This window comes from Andrographis paniculata, unplaced genomic scaffold, assembly GCF_009805555.1.
Source record: "Andrographis paniculata isolate CXL003 unplaced genomic scaffold, ASM980555v1 Contig83END, whole genome shotgun sequence".
NCBI lineage: Eukaryota > Viridiplantae > Streptophyta > Magnoliopsida > Lamiales > Acanthaceae > Andrographis > Andrographis paniculata.
Genome location: NW_026137621.1, coordinates 2666048 through 2685124, shown reverse-complemented (window position 1 = coordinate 2685124; position 19077 = coordinate 2666048). Strand labels below are relative to the sequence as shown.

Below are 19077 nucleotides of genomic sequence, written 5' to 3'. Positions count from 1 at the left end.
TGTAAATAATTTTGATATTTTTGTCCTATAAATAAATAAATATTTTTATAAAAGTTAGAAATATTTTGATATTTAGATATGATTGCTTTTACTATAATGGAAAATAGATAATTCTGTACCTGCCACACATGGTTCGTCTAGTGTGACCGGCATGTCGGACCTAGTTTGCAGGGTATTAGGTTCGACCGGGAGTTTACCTAGTGTGCACTTTCGAGTAGCGGCTGCGGGTTCCCACGTTATAAAAAGAAAAATAAAATAATTTTGAATGGAAAAAACGAAAACGATAAAAATAATACATTAAATTAAGACGTAACAAATTAAAATATTTATAATATGTTTTTATTTAATACATAATGTGTTAAATAAAGATATGTGCTACCTCACTGTTTATATATATATATTGATTGAAAAGTTAGTATAATGTTGATTTGTTCGCTCAACATCGTAATCATTTCAAAAAAGAAAAAAAATTTGATATCATATTTTTTTTAAAAAAAAAAAAATTTATAAATCATGACTTTGAAGTCATAAGTTAAGGGGGTGTATTCAATTGGGATTTTGTTATTTAAAAATGCGGAACGGATCTAAACTTTTATTAAGAAAATCGAACAAAACTTTAACTCGTTTTGGCTAGGCTCAGCCCCTAACCACTCGAAACACAAAATATACACATACACACTCGAATCGCGACTAACACAAGCACACCGGCCACAACACCACGACACACAACCACAAAACCCCCACAGAAAAGTAAAAGGCATACAGGAAACAGAAACCACAAGCCTACAGTTGAACGAGCCCCTTTCGGCTACGAACAACACAAACAGGGGGAAACAAGTGCCAAAGGAACTCCACAGAACAGGAGGAAAGGCACTGCACAAAAAAACCGCCGTGAACCGCCGTCGGACAGGAGAGTGAGAGAAAGGTCGAGAGAGAGAGGCTAGAGAGGGTGAGCGTTGTAGAGAGAGAGTGAGTAAGGTATCCAATAACGGCGCCTCTCTCACCCCAGGTATATATATACAGGTAAGATCGGATGGACGGACATGATCAAAGCCCTAGATCGGACGGCCAGGGGCGTGGCTTAAAAAAGACGCGGATCCTAGTCGGGTCGGATCAGGACGTGGGTCAAGGTCGGGAGGTATAAGGTCGGACAGTGGGTATGTATTCGGACGGTCCAAGCCGGGACGAAGTCGGGCGGTCGGTGAAGTCGGACGGGTCGGTGAGTCGGGACGTATTCGGTGGCTTAACGGGCCTACTGAAAGAGTTTGGGCCTGTGTGGACATGGGCCAGGCCCAAATGTGCTCGGGCTGCGAAACGAGTGTGTATTGTGTATCATAATTGGGGTGGACCATAAGGACAAAGATCCAACAGATTTTAATGGATTTTTTTGGATTTTAAAAGTCTATGAATTTATGTGGATTTAGAAAATCCACAGAGTCTACGTTGAGTTTAATGGATTTTAGTAATTGATTTAGATGGATTTCTACGGATTTGATTGAATTCTTTACGAATTTATATGGATTTTGTAGGATTGTAAAATAATTTGTTTGTGAATATATATTAATTATATAAATTATATCAAACAACAAATTTTATAAATATAATAAATAATTATTAATAAGATAATATTGAATATTAATAAATAATATAAGTATTAATAAATAATATATATATATTTACTTTTTATATAAAAAGATTATATTAAAATAAATAAATAAATAATTTAAGATTTTTTAAAAAAATATTAAAATAAATAAATAAATATAAATTATCGGTTCAACAAAAAATATATATTTAAATATCTATTTTACTGTTAACGTAATGATAATACAGTGTATTAGATAATTGAAAAGAAAAGACGACAGTAATACATTATTGTGATAATAATATTTTTTAAAATTATACTCCCTCTGTCCCAATACAATAGTCTTGTTTACCATTTTTGTTCGTTTTAAAACAATAGTCTCATTTTCATAAATAACCATATCACTATAAAACTACTCTTACTTTTTCATTGTTATTACACAATTTTCATTACTTTTTACACTAATACATTTACAAGGGCAAAAAAGTCTTTTACTCATATTTTTTTTATCCACTACCAATCCCGTGGCAAATACATTCAGACTATAGTTTTGGGAAGGAGTGAGTATTTATAATATAAAAATATATATATTTTTTAAAAAATCATAATAATTTGCTAATATATTTTAGTTTTAAATTATTATTTTTATTAAAAATTATAATAATAGTGATAAATATTATTGTTGATGTAATTTTTCAACAAAAATAAAGTAGAATTCAAAGATATAGAAAATATCCTTAAACTTGATTAATTAGTGGCTGAGATTAGGAATCTCTAAACACTGTATGGTACAGAAAATAAACTGGAAAATAAAAGACTGAAATTTAAAGTGGTGATCCCCAAATCTGATTTTGCTTTGTTGTAGTTGATTGAAGATGCCTTGCCAAATGATGATCCAAATCCTTAAATATTCTTTGAAGAAAACGTTCAGAACCGTCGTCTGGTCAGTTACCATAACCGTTGTTAACCGCCCCAAAAGTTCTCTTCTATTGACACGTGTGTCAACCGTTCTACTACGTCCGACCTTCAAAAAACCGTTCGCCAGTTGCAACTTCCTCTAACCGCCCCAGAACTGCTCTCTCACCCGACCTGCACATGCTACTTCACTTGGTCCGAACTTCGTATCACGTCCTGACCTCAATGCCCGACCTGCTTCTTCGCCCGACATCATTTGGGCCGACCTCCGCATCAGCCGCCCTCCGTCTTTGACCGACTTTAATTGGTCCGACCATGGACCAACCAAATGTGGTCCCGACCACGGACCAACCGACCGGCTCTATTTGCCTTATCTCTGTAGAAGGACAGACTGTCCTCTGGACAGACTTCCGCATCTGTCCGTACCTCTTCCTTGCCCGACCTTTCTCTTGACAAACCTTCGCGTCTGCCCGACTTCGTTTTTCACCCGATCTACGGTTTACCCGACTTGGGTACACCTTTTTTCAGACTCCGCCCGACCTTTCTTCCTTCCCGATCCTTGCATCTGTCCGATTGCACCCTACTTCTGGGTCATTTAACTTATATCCAGACCCGTCCAGAATCCCACTGCCATTATTTATTATTATTATTTTTTGTGCTTAACAATTATCATATTATTGATCACATATACAACAACAACAACAACAACAACAACAACAATAATAATAATAATAATAATAATAATAATTTTAAGAATTCATCAAAATCTGTAATGGCAAAGAGAGATTCTTTCTTTACAAAATTTTCACAAAAATCCATTAAAATTCATATACTTTGAAAGTCTATGGATGATTGAATATCTCAAAATTTTAAAAAACTTTTAAAAGTCTATATTGAATACGTTATGATTTTAAAAGACTTTAAAAGTTTGGATTGAATACATCTAGATTTCAAAGGACTTTTAAAAATCTTGATTGAATACACCAAAATTTTGAAAGTTCAATAAAATCTTACAAAATCTATATTGAATACACCCTCTAAATTGCCACACTTTTAGATTTTGTTTGTTATATATAATTTATTTAATGTGATTTGTCTTACTGATTTATAATTGCCAAGCTATTGAATTCAGTGGTAAATTTATTCAAAATGCACTCGAAGAATAATACTTCTTCCGTCCCACTTAATTTGTCTATTATTTTTATTTTTGTCAATTTCACATAATTTGTTATTTTCTTTTTGAAAATACAATTATACACTTTAATAATATTTTTAAATTCATAGTTTATAAGTTTTTTTTTTATTTTAATTAAACTGTTTAGTCATTTAATTTTAATTTAGTATTATTTTTATTAAATCATAATTATTTTCATAATATACTTCTTAATTACTTACTAATTACACAATACATAAAAACTCCATACCTAAATTAAAGATGACAAATTAAAGGGGAGAAAAGAGTAATAAAAAATAAGTGTATGTAAAGAAACATTTCTTATGTGTACGGGTAGGTTATAATGTATTGAAACATAGGATGTGTTTATTTTAATTTAAATTTGATATTAAATAATATAATATGAGATATTTTATAAGAAAAAAAATTATAAAAATGTTTGAAAAACAATTTCTTGGAAAATTTTTAACTTTTTGAATCGTTTTTAACTGTTTATTAGTAAAAAAAATTAATTTAAGTGTTTAATATATTAGCTTATTGACTCTAAAAAGCAAAATTTTAAAATATTGTATGTTCCGGGGTTTTAGAATAATTGTTTCACTTTAATTTCTCATATTTCTTATCTAATTTTAAAAATATCGTTCCCTTTACACATTAATATATTTTTCATGTAGTATTGATTAATTATGTTAGTATACATTTTTAGTTAACTTTTAAATTTATTTTTATAAATTTGATATAATTGAAATTATTATTAATTCAATACTACTTCTTCCATCCCATAAATATAGTTTTAATTGGGTTACACACGAAATTTAAGAAATATTAATATTATATTAGTAGTTGGTAAAAAGTATGGATAAAAAATATTTTTGCCTTTGTGAGTGTATTAGTGTAAAAAGTAATGACAATTGTATAATAAAAATGAAAAAATAGGGATAGTTTTATGGTGATATGATTATTTATGAAAATAAGACTATTGTTTTGGAATGAACAAAAATGATAAACAAGATTATTGTATTGAAATAGAGAGAGTATATATTTTTTGTCAAGTCATTTCTCTCTTCGCCTCTAAGGGTCACATTTACCTTTTGCGTTGATTGTACTTAACATTAAAAATATTATTATATTTGTATAATTTTCTTTTTTTTACAAATGTCATTCTATTAATACTATAAGTAAGTAATTAAAGTATTTTTGCAATTTTTTTCTCAATTTGTATTATATTTTGATATAATAATTAATATTCAAATTCAATATGAAAAAAATAAATTAAACCCTTAGAACTGGACGAAGATAATTATTTTTTATTATGATAAATATATTAGAATAAATTTATTTAAAATTATAAACAATAAATTAATTAAATTTTAACTTAATAAAAATAAATATACAACTTCTCACAAAATATTTAAAAAATAAAAAAATTCATATTTTAATTAAGTTTTTATAATTTTCACTAAGTAATAATAACAAATCTAAAAAATTTGCAACTAAATGTTTTAAAAATAAAATGTTATATATTTTTAATTGTTAATTTTACGTATAAATAATTTATATTAAATCGTTATTTTATTAAATACTTTTAATACAAATAATTAATCGAATCAACTGACAACTTATAACTAATTGAATTAGTTAGCGAGTGACGGAAAAACTCAATTAATAAAAATATGAAGTATATTTGAAGTAGTTGAAATTTGAATAGTAAAATATTCACGTAGAAGAATAAAAAACCTTCTTTGTGGTCATATTATTAATTACGAATAATTATTATTATGGGGTTGGGTTGGCTCTTCATCCCCGACCCACCCCCCACCCTCTCGCTCTTAATTGCATTCCCACCTTCCTCTCCCACCCTCCCCAAATTTTTCCCTTCATTTTTCCCATTTCCTTCTCTCCACCAACACCCCCTCTCTCTCTCTCTCTCTCTCTCTCTCTCTCTCTCTCTTCTTTCTCCATCTTTCTCTCTCTCTCTCACATATATAATATAGAGAGAGACACGTATGTATGTATGTGTATCTACGTGTTTGTGACATTGGGGCGTTACTGAAGGGACAGTGGAGCGGAGAAAATCTCAACAACGTTTGATGCCGCCTTGTTCGAACAATCGACTCTATATTACAGGATTTCGGATTACTTAGGTGTTTGGCATTCTGAAAATCGGAAAATCGAATGAGGAGAATCTAGGTTATCGAAATTTAGTTTGATATTTTGGGAGTGGGGAGGGGTGGGGGGTTGGTATTAGCGTCGCCGGCACATATGCTTTTTGGTTGTCGTTGTTGAATATAGTAAGCGCAGTTATTACAGTTATATTATGGGAATAGCTTGTAATCTGCAGCACTCTCTTCAATACCGTAATTGCTGTGATATCGCTCCTATACATATACACCACACACTCCTGCTATTCTTCTCTATCTCTATCTCTATCCTTGTGTGAGAAAGAAGAAGAATAGATTTGTAAAAAATTAAAAAGAAATTGAATAATTAGATATGGACTTCAGCGGCGGCGGAGGCGGTGGTTCGAGCGGCGGCGGAGGCGGCGGAGATTCGCACGACGGGTCGGATTCGCAGAGGAAGTCGAAGCGGTACCACCGCCACACGGCGCATCAAATCCAGCGGCTGGAAGCGTGAGTCGTGCTTTATTGAAATTAAATTTTCGATTGCTTGGATTTGATTTGTTTGTTTGTTTGTTTGTATGGTTGTTGTCCTTTTCATCTTGTGCTGTTCTAACATGGTTGGGGTTTTTTTGTATTTATCGATGATACTGAGGCGTGGTTTTGTTTGTTTGCTTGCGTTGATTTTTTGTTGTTGGTTTTAAGGATATTCAAGGAGTGTCCTCACCCGGACGAGAAGACGAGGAACCATTTGAGCAGGGAGTTGAATTTGCATCCGAGGCAGATCAAGTTTTGGTTCCAGAACAGAAGGACTCAGATGAAGGTTTTTTTTTTCCGATTATTTTTGTTGTTTTCTAGGTTTTCGTGATTTGATGTTCTTACGAAGGATGTTTGTCGATTTCATTGTCTGAATATCCCGTGGTGCCCAAATCTGGACGACACCTGTGTGTGATCTGTGTGAGAATTGTTTGTTTGCTTTGTTTTTTTATTTTTAAAACCTTGTTTTCTTCTAGGCACAACATGAAAGGCAAGATAATTGTGCCCTGCGAGCAGAAAACGATAAAATCAGATGTGAAAACATAGCCATCAGAGAGGCCCTCAAGAATGTGATCTGCCCCTCCTGTGGAGGCCCCCCGGTGCCCGAAGATTCCTACTTCGACGAGCAGAAACTCAGGATGGAGAATGCCCATTTGAAGGAAGAGGTCTGTCTGTCTCTCTCAATCCACCATTGTTACACCATCTACAAACCTTAGTTGTCTCTTTCAGACACTTTTCTTCTTCCTTAAAAATCTCTTTTCTCTCTAACACACAATTCTCTTGCAGCTTGACAGACTTTCCAGCATTGCAGCAAAGTATATCGGAAGGCCTATTTCACAGCTTCCACCAGTTCAGCCAATTCATTTGTCTTCCTTAGATTTATCCATGGCCAGTTTCGGCGGTCCCGGCCTCCCCGGTCCTTCCCTCGATCTCGATCTCCTGCCGGGAAGTTCTATGAGTGTTGTTCCGAATATGCCCTTCCCTCCGGTGATGTCCATTTCTGACATGGACAAGTCTCTCATGGCGGATTTTGCCTCAAATGCCATGGATGAACTGATCAAGCTCTTGCAGACCAATGAGGCACTTTGGATCAAATCGCCGCAGTCGTCGTCGGACGGTCGCGGCGAAATCCTCAATCTTGAAAGCTACGAAAGGATTTTTCAGAGTCCTAACAGCCAATCAAAGAATCCCAATGTCCGGAGCGAGGCCTCGAGAGATTCCGGCGTCGTGATCATGAACGGCGTCGCGTTGGTCGACCTTTTTATGGATGCGGTTCGTTTAGTATACGCGCTGATCGTTGCGTTTTTTTGTGTTTTCCGCTAATTCTTTGTCTGAATTGGAGTTTTTGTGACTGAATTGGCAGAGCAAATGGGTCGAATTGTTCCCTACAATAGTTGCAAGGGCGAGGACCATCGAAGTGATATCGTCGGGGATGCTAGGAGGCCACAACGGCACATTGCAGCTGGTGAATAGATTTTATTACACAACTCTTCGTTTCGACTTGTCCTAGAATTTTTTTCGATCGCTAAACACGTTTTGGCAGATGTACGGAGAAATGCAGGTGCTTTCGGCGCTGGTGCCGCTAAGGCAATGCTACTTCCTCCGATTTTGTCAGCAGATCGAGCAGGGATCGTGGGCGGTAGTCGACGTTTCGTACGAAATGCCTCATCAGGACAGCCAATTTCCGTCTTCTTCTTGCCATGCTCAAAGGCTTCCTTCGGGATGTTTGATACAGGACATGCCTAATGGATATTCGAAGGTGTGGATCGAATACTTGTTGTCTTTTTATTACATTGTACTACAAGAAAATATCATTTTTGTAACAGAGGTTTTTTTGTTTTTAAATTCACTTTTTTCGTTACTAAATAACATTAGAGATAGATTTAGGGATGAAATTACATTAGCTACGTGAACTTTAATACCGCCTTGTCGAATGGTTTTGCAGGTGACTTGGGTCGAGCATTGGGAGGTTGAAGAGAAGGCGCCCATTCATCGGCTTTACAGAGATCTTATACAGAGTGGGGCTGCCTTTGGAGCGAGCAGATGGCTCTCGACTCTGCAAAGAATGTGTGAGCGGTTCGCTTGCTTGATGGTCGCGGGGAATTCGAGTCGCGACCTTGGAGGAGGTAAGGACAATATATAATATATATATAGATGTCGATGTGTTGTTGGAGATGACGAAGAGAAATGATCTGGTTTTGACTAATGTTGTAGTGATTCCGTCGCCGGAAGGGAAGCGAAGCATGATGAAACTCGCGCAAAGAATGGTGAACAATTTCTGTTCGAGCATCAATCCTCCGAATGGACAACAATGGACGACGTTGTCCGGAATGAACGAGTTCGAAGTCCGGGCAACGCTCCACAAGAGCATGGATCCTGGCCAGCCGAGCGGCATCGTGCTCAGCGCCGCCGCGACGATCTGGCTCCCGATGCCGCCGCAGAATGTGTTCAACTTTTTTAAGGATGAAAGAACTCGGCCTCAGGTTACGACACCATTAACTTCCTCAAATATCCAATGTTATTGTATACGATGTAATTAACAACACGCCCCGTGTTGCAGTGGGATGTGCTCTCGAACCAAAATCCAGTTCAAGAGGTTGCGCACATTGCAAACGGATCCCATCCCGGCAACTGCATATCGATTCTCCGGGTAATCGAATCCTTAATTTCAACAACAACAACAAATAAAGATTACATTACATATCGACAAATTGACAAATGAAAAATGTTAATGAATCTTTTGTATCGGATCAGGCATTCAACACGAGCCAAAACAACATGCTGATACTACAAGAGAGCTGCATCGACTCGTCGGGATCGATCGTCGTCTACTGTCCGGTCGATCTTCCGGCGATCAACATCGCCATGAGCGGCGAAGACCCCTCCTACATACCCCTACTCCCCTCCGGATTCACAATATCGCCGGACGGCAGCCGCGCCGACGTCGACGGAGCTTCGACCAGCGCCAGCCCCGGCGGCGGCGGGAGCGGCGGGGGCGGCGGTGGCGGGTCGCTAATCACGGTGGTGTTTCAAATACTAGTGAGCAGCTTCCCGTCGGCACGAATGAGCCCGGAGTCAGTGACGACGGTCAACAACCTCATTGCCAACACTGTCCACCAAATTAAAGCAGCCTTGAATTGCAACAATCCTTAAATTATTACGCACGTGCATGTGATCAGATCCAACGCCCGCTCTAAATGGTACTAAATCCCAGTTCGTATTATCTTCTTTTCACGCCATTAATCAGCAGGTTCGGATTCAGGCTCGGATTCAGGTTCGGAGAATGCTGCTGCTGCTGCTGCTGCTCTTAGAAATTTAGGTTTACTTAATTTCTTTCTTCTTCTTCTTTCTTTATATGGTTTTGGTTTGTTATAAGTTTGTTTGGAGAATTATAGGAGTCAAGAACGCACCCGACGTGTCTTTCTTGCTGCTGTGTGTGTAGTGGTCATTTTCCATTTTCTTTTTTTTTTTTTTGGGCAAATTTTATTTTATTTTATTTTATGTTTTGGTAGGAAGATTGAGTGAAAAAAAAAAAAAAAAAAAAAAAACATAGACAGCAAGAAATGGTTACATGTGTGGTTCGGGCATTGACTTCTGCTGCTGCTGCTGCTGGTGATGCTGTTGCTGATGATGAATTCAATTCTTTGTGTAAGAATTTGTCTGCAATCTGGAAAACCCCATCAGTCTCTCTCTTTTAATGCTATTATTTTAATTTTAATTTAATTTAATTGGATTTAATTATATATATATATATATGTGTATGTATATGATGAGTGAGAGTGGTCCAGTGAGTATGAATAAATGCCCCCATGAGGAGATTAAAGTCGTAGCAGTGGGGGCATTAACAACGACAGACATATACATACAGAAGCTCTCTTTCATTAAATAAATAATTAATTAGATGGATGGATAGATATTATTTTAATTAATTAATTAATTAATAAATGCATCTTTAACTCGAACTACTATTAAACTATAAACATAAATGCATTCTCCGCAGGCTTCCTTCCCACTACCCCTAATTAATAATTATTATTATTATTATTATTTTTAATTTTTGGCATGAGGAAGAAGAAACCCTAACCTAGGGTTTGGCATATTAGGGAATAGACTGACTAGCTAGACAAGGCCCTCCTCCACGAATGATAGCAACGTCTCTATTACGACGTCGTTTTTGACTGTTATCTAATCCCTGCTTATCTTATTATGCATTAATTACAGATGATCTAAGTAATTTTACATCCTCATAAATTTCAATTTTCACTCTAAATATATATTTTTTATATATTTTTCTTTTATACTCTCGTATTCATTTTTTTCATTATCAATTTTAATTTTTTTCAAAGTAACTGTACTGTTACCTAACGTTACAAATACCCTTACAACTTACAATATATTACACAAATATCATTACCTTTATATCACACAATACTAATAAAGGTATTTTAGTCATTTCCACTTTATTTCTACTAAATCTTAATATAATACTAATATTTCTAAAACTCCGTGCAAAAAGCAAACGAATATCTAATTATGGGACGGATGGAATATAACTTTTTATATTTATAAATTACACCCCACCTTTAATTTTTTTTTACAATATGACCCAAATATATATATACATTTACACATAATATATCACTTTTCAAAAAATTAAATAATACATTATTTTTTTAAAAAAATAATATTACACGATATAAAAAAAAAACAAAAATACACAAATTCCACCCCCTTCCTTATATAATGTTTATCTGTGTATAGACGACGATAATTAGGGTTTTATTATTAATTCATGTGATATATATATAGTTTGGTTAATTAATTGAAATGAAGATATATATATATATATAGTTTGGTTAATTAATTGAAATGAAGATATATATATATATATAGATGGGCAAAATGCATTAAGTGTTTAGTTGCTGAAATTGTGGAGGAAATCTTTGATATTTGGCCCAGAAAGGAACGTTATGAGTTTTCCCCATCAGTCCAATTTAATAAAAGTTGTTGAAACATATATTGGATTCTTGTCAAATTTCATCTCCTTTTGGCAATTAGTTGGCCCCAATCCTGTGTTTTTTTATTGCTACCCATGCATACATCACGGTCGTCTCGGATTTTTTTTGGCAAAATAAATTATAGGTCCTATAAACACATGATTAAAATATATTTTTAAAATAATATCACTTATTGACATCGATTGGACAAAAAATTTTAACGTGACAATTTGTGCGTGGTAGAATTGAAAAAAAAAGATGAAAAATGAACTGTCCGAAGGTTCGAAAAGCGAGAAGGACTAAGTGAGGGCGAAAAAGAGAGAAGAGAGAAAGTGAGGTGGACCAGTGCTATAGAATGTGAGGTAGAGAATTATAGATGACGATTGAATTTGAAAAAATGAGATGAGACCAGTTAAAATATATATATAATTAGAATATTTAAAATTTTAAAATTTATTTGGATAACTATAAAGAAAAAAAATATAAACTACAAGTTAAAATTTAATAATAATAATGGGTAATACTCCTTCCGTCCCACATATCATGTCCACGTTGCCGATTCTGTCCGTCCCACATACCATGTCACTTGCCTTTTTTGGAAAATGATTACATACTTTAATCTCATTTTAAAATTTTTAATTAATTTTTTTTAAAATTTTAATTAAACTAATTAGTTATCTTAATCTTAATTTATAATTATTTATATTATGGAATAATTACTTTCACTAATACATTCTTAATTATCTACTAATTAAACCGCTCCTAAAATACCGTGTCTACGGTGTAACAGACACGGTATGTGGGACGGATGTAGTATTTTAAAATTAAGGCCCTCTATTAGATGCATCAAATTATTCATTTTGCTAGTTAAGTCATGGATAAAATTCAGACACCATTGCAACTTGTCGAAGATATAGATATCTTTTTTATTTGATAATGTTCTCTTGTCGAAAGACCTCGATCGGGTGGTTTGCACTATTTGTTCGATCGGTGTATATATATATATATATCTTTTAAAATTGATCCAAATATGGATAAAATTACCGTTATAATATGTTGACTGTGTGTGACATCATATCCAAACCTATTCACTGTCGCGCCACATCGAAAGGCATGTCGGTTGGCGAACCCCTAAGGCTAACATACACAATATTTTATGAATAGTTAGGAATTTCTTTTTATTATTATTATTATTTTTATGACGTGGAAATTTCGCAGTCGCTACCAGAAAGTGCGCACTGGGTAAACTCCGGTCGAACTTAATACCCTGCAAACTAGGCCCGACAGGCAAGAGAATAGTCAAGAATTTTGAAAATATAATTGTTTGATCGAAGTATAAGGTTTGAGATTAACATAGTACCAAATTAGGATTTACATGTCTAAATAATTTAGTGTTAAATAGCACATTTAATATTTATTTTTATTTACATATAAGATTAAATAGTACACCTAACAACTATTTTATCTAAAAAAAAATTCAAAAGAACCATAGGAATAATATTCTTAAACATAAAACCATAGATCCACCAAATATTTGATACGAAATGGATGCTTCACATTAGTCCATGAATGGTCAGGATCAACATTTATTATGATTAAGTAAAAAGTAATTTATTTATTTATTTTTTCAAAATATATAGAAATTTGTAACTTCAAATCATGCAGTGAATTCTCGATAATTTGTAATTTACTTTGGGTGTGTTTGTTTGGCGGTTTGGATTTTGAGTTGTGATTTGAATAGTAAAAATAATTTGAATTTGAATAGTTCTATGATGTGATATAAATAGGGGTTGATGTGATATTTTGAACGTAAATTTGATTTTTAGTATAATATAAAAAATGAAAAATAGGTGTTTGATTTGATGTTTTTGGGGAGAAAAAATAGGATGAATAGTGAGAAAAAAATCCGATCCCCCGAACAAACACACCTTACTTTGATATATTGTAAAGTCGAAGTTTGGACTAAACTTGGTTTGCTTGTTATTCCGTTGAGCAATACGAATCTTGCTGAAATTACCATCGTAAATATCTAATTTTTTACTTACATTTCTTGATATACTTAATTTTATTTTATTTTTCTCTAATTTGTACTTTAAAATTACTAGTGTAAATACTTAACTTTGCCCGCCATAGATATAAATTATCCTTGATCAAACACCAAATTTTTGTACTTTTTGTATTTTTCATGATTTTTTGATTTTCGTAACGCATATTCATTTGCTTTTTGCACGAAGTTTTTAAAAATATTAGTATTATATTGAGATAAAGTATAAATAAAAGTAAAAAGACTAAATTAACCCTATTAATATTGTATGATATAAATGTAATGACATTTGTGTAATATATTATAAATTGAAAGGGTATTTGTAATGTTAAGTAGATAGTACAATTACTAAAAAAAAAGAAATAGATACTTTGTTATAGGACGAATCAAAATGAAAAAATGGATATATTGTTAAGGGACGTAAGAAGTGTATATATATATATATATAGGGCTAGCAAACGGATCAGGTTGGGTCGGGTTTAGGTTCGGGTCAACTTAAACGGGTTACAAAACCCTTGATCTGAACTTGACCCATTTAATTAAATGGGTTGATATTTGCAACCTTAACCTGACCTTTTATTAATCGGGTCAAATTTTAAATTTTAATTTAAAATTACAATTTATAGTAACAAAATTTTCAAATGCATAATATATATACATATTAAAGCAAAAAATTATTTATTCATATCATAAAACCGATATTCAAGAATTGAATTAACAAACACCTACAATAGTACACAACACAATCATTTATTTTTTATTGTTCATTTTTATAAAATTGGCCATAAATATTGAATTGTATTGATAAAATTTTAAAAATATATTTTCGGGTCGAAAATATAGACCTTAATCTGACCCATTTAATTAAATGAGTTAAACGAATTTGACCAAATTATTAATTGGATCGAAAATTTAAATTCAAACCCAACTATTTCAGGTCATGTTCGGATCGGATTATCAGGTCGAACTAATGTTTACCGACCGTCTATATATATATAAATATATATATATATAATTCACAAGTCAAGTCACATTCAACTTAAATAATTTCTTTTGAGTTCTACAATGAGGTAAAAACTTAATTAGATGTGTCAATCTAGAAAAAATTTCTGAATTTTATCATTCATTAATTTTTTTTAAAATATATCGAATCCCATATTTATTTATTATATTATACTAAAAATTTTAATTTTATATTCAAAATGACTGGACAAATAAAGAGCCTAAACCAAAACATTTCAAACCAAATCCAAACAGACAACAAAATGAAGTGTGGTAACTTCTTGTGTAAATTAACTTGACTAATTAGTTTTAATTTATTAAAATGTTAGATCAAAATAGAACTTTCTATGTCACATGAATTCTAATTTCAGTTCAAAATTGTTGGTTATAGTTCGACGGCTGATTTTTTATTTTTTGTTTATTTATTTATTTTTTAATTTCGAGTTCAATGATAACCCGATTTTGATTTTTTATTTTAGCACTTATTATTTCATTTTATTTTTCTTTTTTCGTTTTTGGGGTTTTTTTTTTTTTTCTACCAGAAATTTAGCAAATAGTCACATAAATTATCTCGAAAATTCTGAGTCTATATAATATTTTTAAAATATAAAAGGCAGGAACATTTTGAATCTATATTATGTGACATTTGCTATTAGTATGTAGATAAAATTTTGAAACATTATTATTATATATATATATGTGTATTATTGTAGGGTAAACTGTTTTTTTAATTCTATAACTGGACCTTTATTATTTTAGTCTCGTAAGTGGAGTCTGTCGCAAATTAGTCTCATAAGTGAAAATTTTTCGCTGTTTTAGCCCTCCGGCGCCGGAGATGCCCACGTGGCTCGCCGGAGGTGACGTGTCCGCCAAGTGTCGCTGACCTGGAGGACACGTGGATTTTTTTTTTGTTTTTTTTTTTCATTTTTTAAAACTTATTTTTGATTTATTTTAAATTTTATTTGTATTTTTTTTATTTGGTCCAATTAAAAAATATTAAAAATATTAAAAAAATAAAAAATAAATCCACGTGTCCGCCAGGTGTCGCTGACCTGGCTGGACACCTGGCGGACACGTCACCTCCTGTGAGCCACGCGGACGTCTCCGGCGCCGGAGGACTAAAACAGCGAAAATTTTTCACTTATGGGACTAGTTTGCAACAGGCTCCACTTACATGAATAAAATAATAAAGGGGTTCAGTTACGGGACTAAAAAAACAGTTTATCCATTATTTTATTTAATTTCTAGCTCGAAAGGTATCAAGACTAAAGAAAGTGAGTTGTAAAAAGATTTTCAAAATTTTCAAAACTTTATTGTATATATTTTATATTATTTAGTAAAGAATAATCGAACAATTCCAAGCCAATTTAAATTACAGAGGTTTTTTTTATTTATAATATTTTTTTAAGTAAAAAAAAAAAAAAAACTCGAAAGGCTCCGAGTTCATATTTAGTAATCCTCTAAGGCTTCAAAATTTCTAAAGCTTCCGAAGTCGTCGAATTTAATTGAATCACCCACAAGTGTCAAATTTTACAATAGTTTGTTTCGAAATTTTCGAACTTTTAATTCATTCTTGTGAATGGACAATAGTTTCTTCCTGTCATGAAACCGATATTCAATAATCGAATTAACTACATAATAGTTCATAACATAATTCTTTATATTTTATTGTTTATTTTTATAAAATTAGTCATAAATATTGAACTGTATTGATAAAATTTAGAAAATATATTTAAATTTAAAATAATATTAATTAAACACGTTAGACGAGTTATTTTCAAGTCGAAAATGTAAACCTTAACCTGACCCATTTAATTAAATGGGTTAAACACGTTTGACCCAATTATTAATTTGGTCAAAAATCTCAACCAAAACTCAACTATTTTAGGTCAAATTCGGGTTGGGTTATCAGGTCGGATTAATTTTTGCCAACCCTACTCAAACAATACCCAAATATTGAAAATTTGTGTCAAATGGGTCAAAAGAGAAGTCGAGGCCCAACTGAAAATATAGCGAGCCCAATAGGCTATATTTTTATACATTTAAATTAAAAGGGATGTGATTAAATGCCATTTAGACTTCTTTAGTTTGATGGATTTTGACAAAATCTCACTGTTCATCCAAAATTTTCTCTAAAAAAAAATATCAAATCAAACACCTATTTTTCATTTTTTATATTATACTAAAAATCAATTTTACATTCAAAACATCACATCATCACTTATTTATATCACATCATACAAATATTCAAATTCAAAATTTTTACTATTCAAATCACAGCTCAAAATCCAAACCCCCAAACAAACACACTAGGTAAATGTTTTTGAATTTTTAAAAAATTGAAAATATTAAAAGTTAAAATTTTTATATTTTAATATTTGGTTAAAAATAAAAATATTTGATATGATATGTATTGATAAAATTATAATTGATAATTGATGCCGAACTTTTCTTAAATATTCTATCGTAGCTACGTTGCAATTTTCTTTAGTTCTATTAGTTTTTTTTTTTTTTAATTGAAGTTTTGATTTTTTTTAAATAATAAAAATTGATATTTTATGTGAGAAAATAAATATTTAATATAATATAATATTAAAAAAATAAATTATTTTTTGATAAATAGTACTTAAAGAATAAGGAAGAGGATCAGGTGGTACCTTGTATATAATTTCAGCAGTGCTGAATTAGTATAAAATTATATATTTATTATTATATTAAATTTTTATAATTAGATATTAATTGAAATTAAGGGATGTGATTAGCTCCACCAGTGCTGAAATGATGCATTTCAGCATAGTATCCCTACGGTAAAATAATACTTTAAGTTCTCTTAATCGTTTGAATAACATGGAAATCCGCAGCCACTATCCGAAAGTGCGCGCTGTGTAAGTCATATATTGATAATACTCCCTCCGTCCCATAACAAAGTATCCATTTTTCTATTTTAGTCCGTCCCATAACAAAGTATCCATTTCTTTTTTTAGTAACTGTAGTATCTACCTAACATTACAAATACCCTTACAACTTACAATATATTACACAAATGCCATTACCTTTATATTACACATACTAATAAAATTATTTTAGTCATTTCTACTTTATTCATACTATATTTTAATATAATACTAATATTTTTAAAACACGTGCAAAAAAACAAATAAATATTTACTTATGGGACGGAGGGAGTAAAATTAATAATTGATTCGAAAGTTCTTAAACTATTTTAAATCTCATGCGCTCCATCACGTCAATGGTATATGATTTCGGAAATTCGGAAACTTTTGGAAGTAATCTCGGAACATCCGAAGCAACATAGATGAAACGAGTTTTTCTCTTTGGGTATGATTTCGATACAAATTCCAAAGCCGAATTAATTTGGCTCAAAACCCTTTTAAATTCCAAATCAATTTTTTCGAAGTCATATTAATAAATTCTGGTGGTGTACACCTACTTGCATTATTATAACAATAATAAGAAAATCACTTGCATATAATACACGCACTAGTATTCAACTTATATAAATAAATAAATAAATATTTCATCCGTCATTTAAATTTATACTCACTTTTTTTTTTTGGATTGTTATCAAAAAATATTCTTATTTTTTTTAAATAAAAAATCATTCTATTTTTGTACTGTTTTTTACTATAAAAAAATTAATAATTATTATTCATTTTTATTAAAATCCGTGTCCAGTCAAATGAGCACACATTTGCACGACGGGGGGAGTATTATCAATACCATGAATGGGACAAGATGCAAAGCAATTAAAAGAAGACGAGATCTCTCCCGTTGGACTTAGTTTGCAGGGTATTAGGTTCGATCGGAGTTTATCCAATGCGCACTCTTGGATAACGACGACAGATTTTCACGTCATATAAAAAAATAAAAAAATCTCATTCATTACTTAATTAATGTTTATGCTAAGAGCCCAATCAAAGCACTTAACGGATCCTTTGACTTTTTAACTTAATATTTATATTTATATTAATTTTCTCAGGCAAACTCCGATCACATGCAGCTAAATTATTAATATATAAATAAATTCATTGAACCTAAATATGTATATATACAGGGCCAAGAGAGGTCCACGTCCACAGTCCACAGACGCATGAAAAATATTGAGCTTGCCGATCACACTACCGTATAGTATTTTATTTATTTATGCAATTTTTAAATATTAATTTAATGTGTTGCTGACGTCGCACATGACGTCTGACCCGCTTCTCCCACGTCAAAATAATGCTCCCCCGTCCTAGTACAGTATCTGTTGTACTGTATACACGTTATTTTAGAAGAGATGTAATTAGTAGATAATTAAGAATGTATTAGTGAAAATAATTATTCTATAATATAAATAATTATAAATTAAAATTAAGATAACTAATTAGTTTAATTAAAATTAAAAAATAAAATTAAAAAAAATTTAAAATGAGATTAAAGTGTGTAATCATTTTTCAAAAAAAGGAAAGTGATATGGTATGTGAGACGGACAGAAACGGCAATGTGGACATGGTATCTGGGATGGACGGAGTGATAAATAATAAATTAAATCGCTCGTATTATAATAGCTTAGGTATTTATTTAATCATTTTACTTTTATTTACTTCATTTGTCAATAAACTAACGTTCTATTTGGAATGTCCAATAATTATTATTATTATTTTTTTTTATACTCCTTCCATTTCGAAACTAAATATCATTTA

The 19077-nt window shown here is 32.0% G+C and overlaps 1 protein-coding gene across 2 annotated transcripts; it reads left to right on the top strand.

Annotated features, from left to right (window-relative positions):
• The first annotated feature begins 5534 nt into the window (after positions 1 to 5534).
• Positions 5535 to 9994, top strand: LOC127241846 (homeobox-leucine zipper protein HDG11). Of its 2 annotated transcripts, XM_051261070.1 has the most exons (11): positions 5535 to 6304; positions 6497 to 6614; positions 6805 to 6993; positions 7115 to 7600; positions 7692 to 7793; positions 7872 to 8087; positions 8274 to 8454; positions 8543 to 8811; positions 8889 to 8978; positions 9083 to 9528; positions 9591 to 9994. In XM_051261070.1, exons 1-10 carry the CDS (start codon positions 6168 to 6170, stop codon positions 9479 to 9481), a joined length of 2187 nt encoding a protein of 728 aa, XP_051117027.1. In that variant the 5' UTR covers positions 5535 to 6167; the 3' UTR covers positions 9482 to 9528; positions 9591 to 9994. The 2 variants fall into 2 exon arrangements, with proteins under 2 accessions (XP_051117027.1, XP_051117026.1); XM_051261069.1 differs by having other exon boundaries at positions 9083 to 9994.
• Positions 9995 to 19077: the final 9083 nt, after the last annotated feature.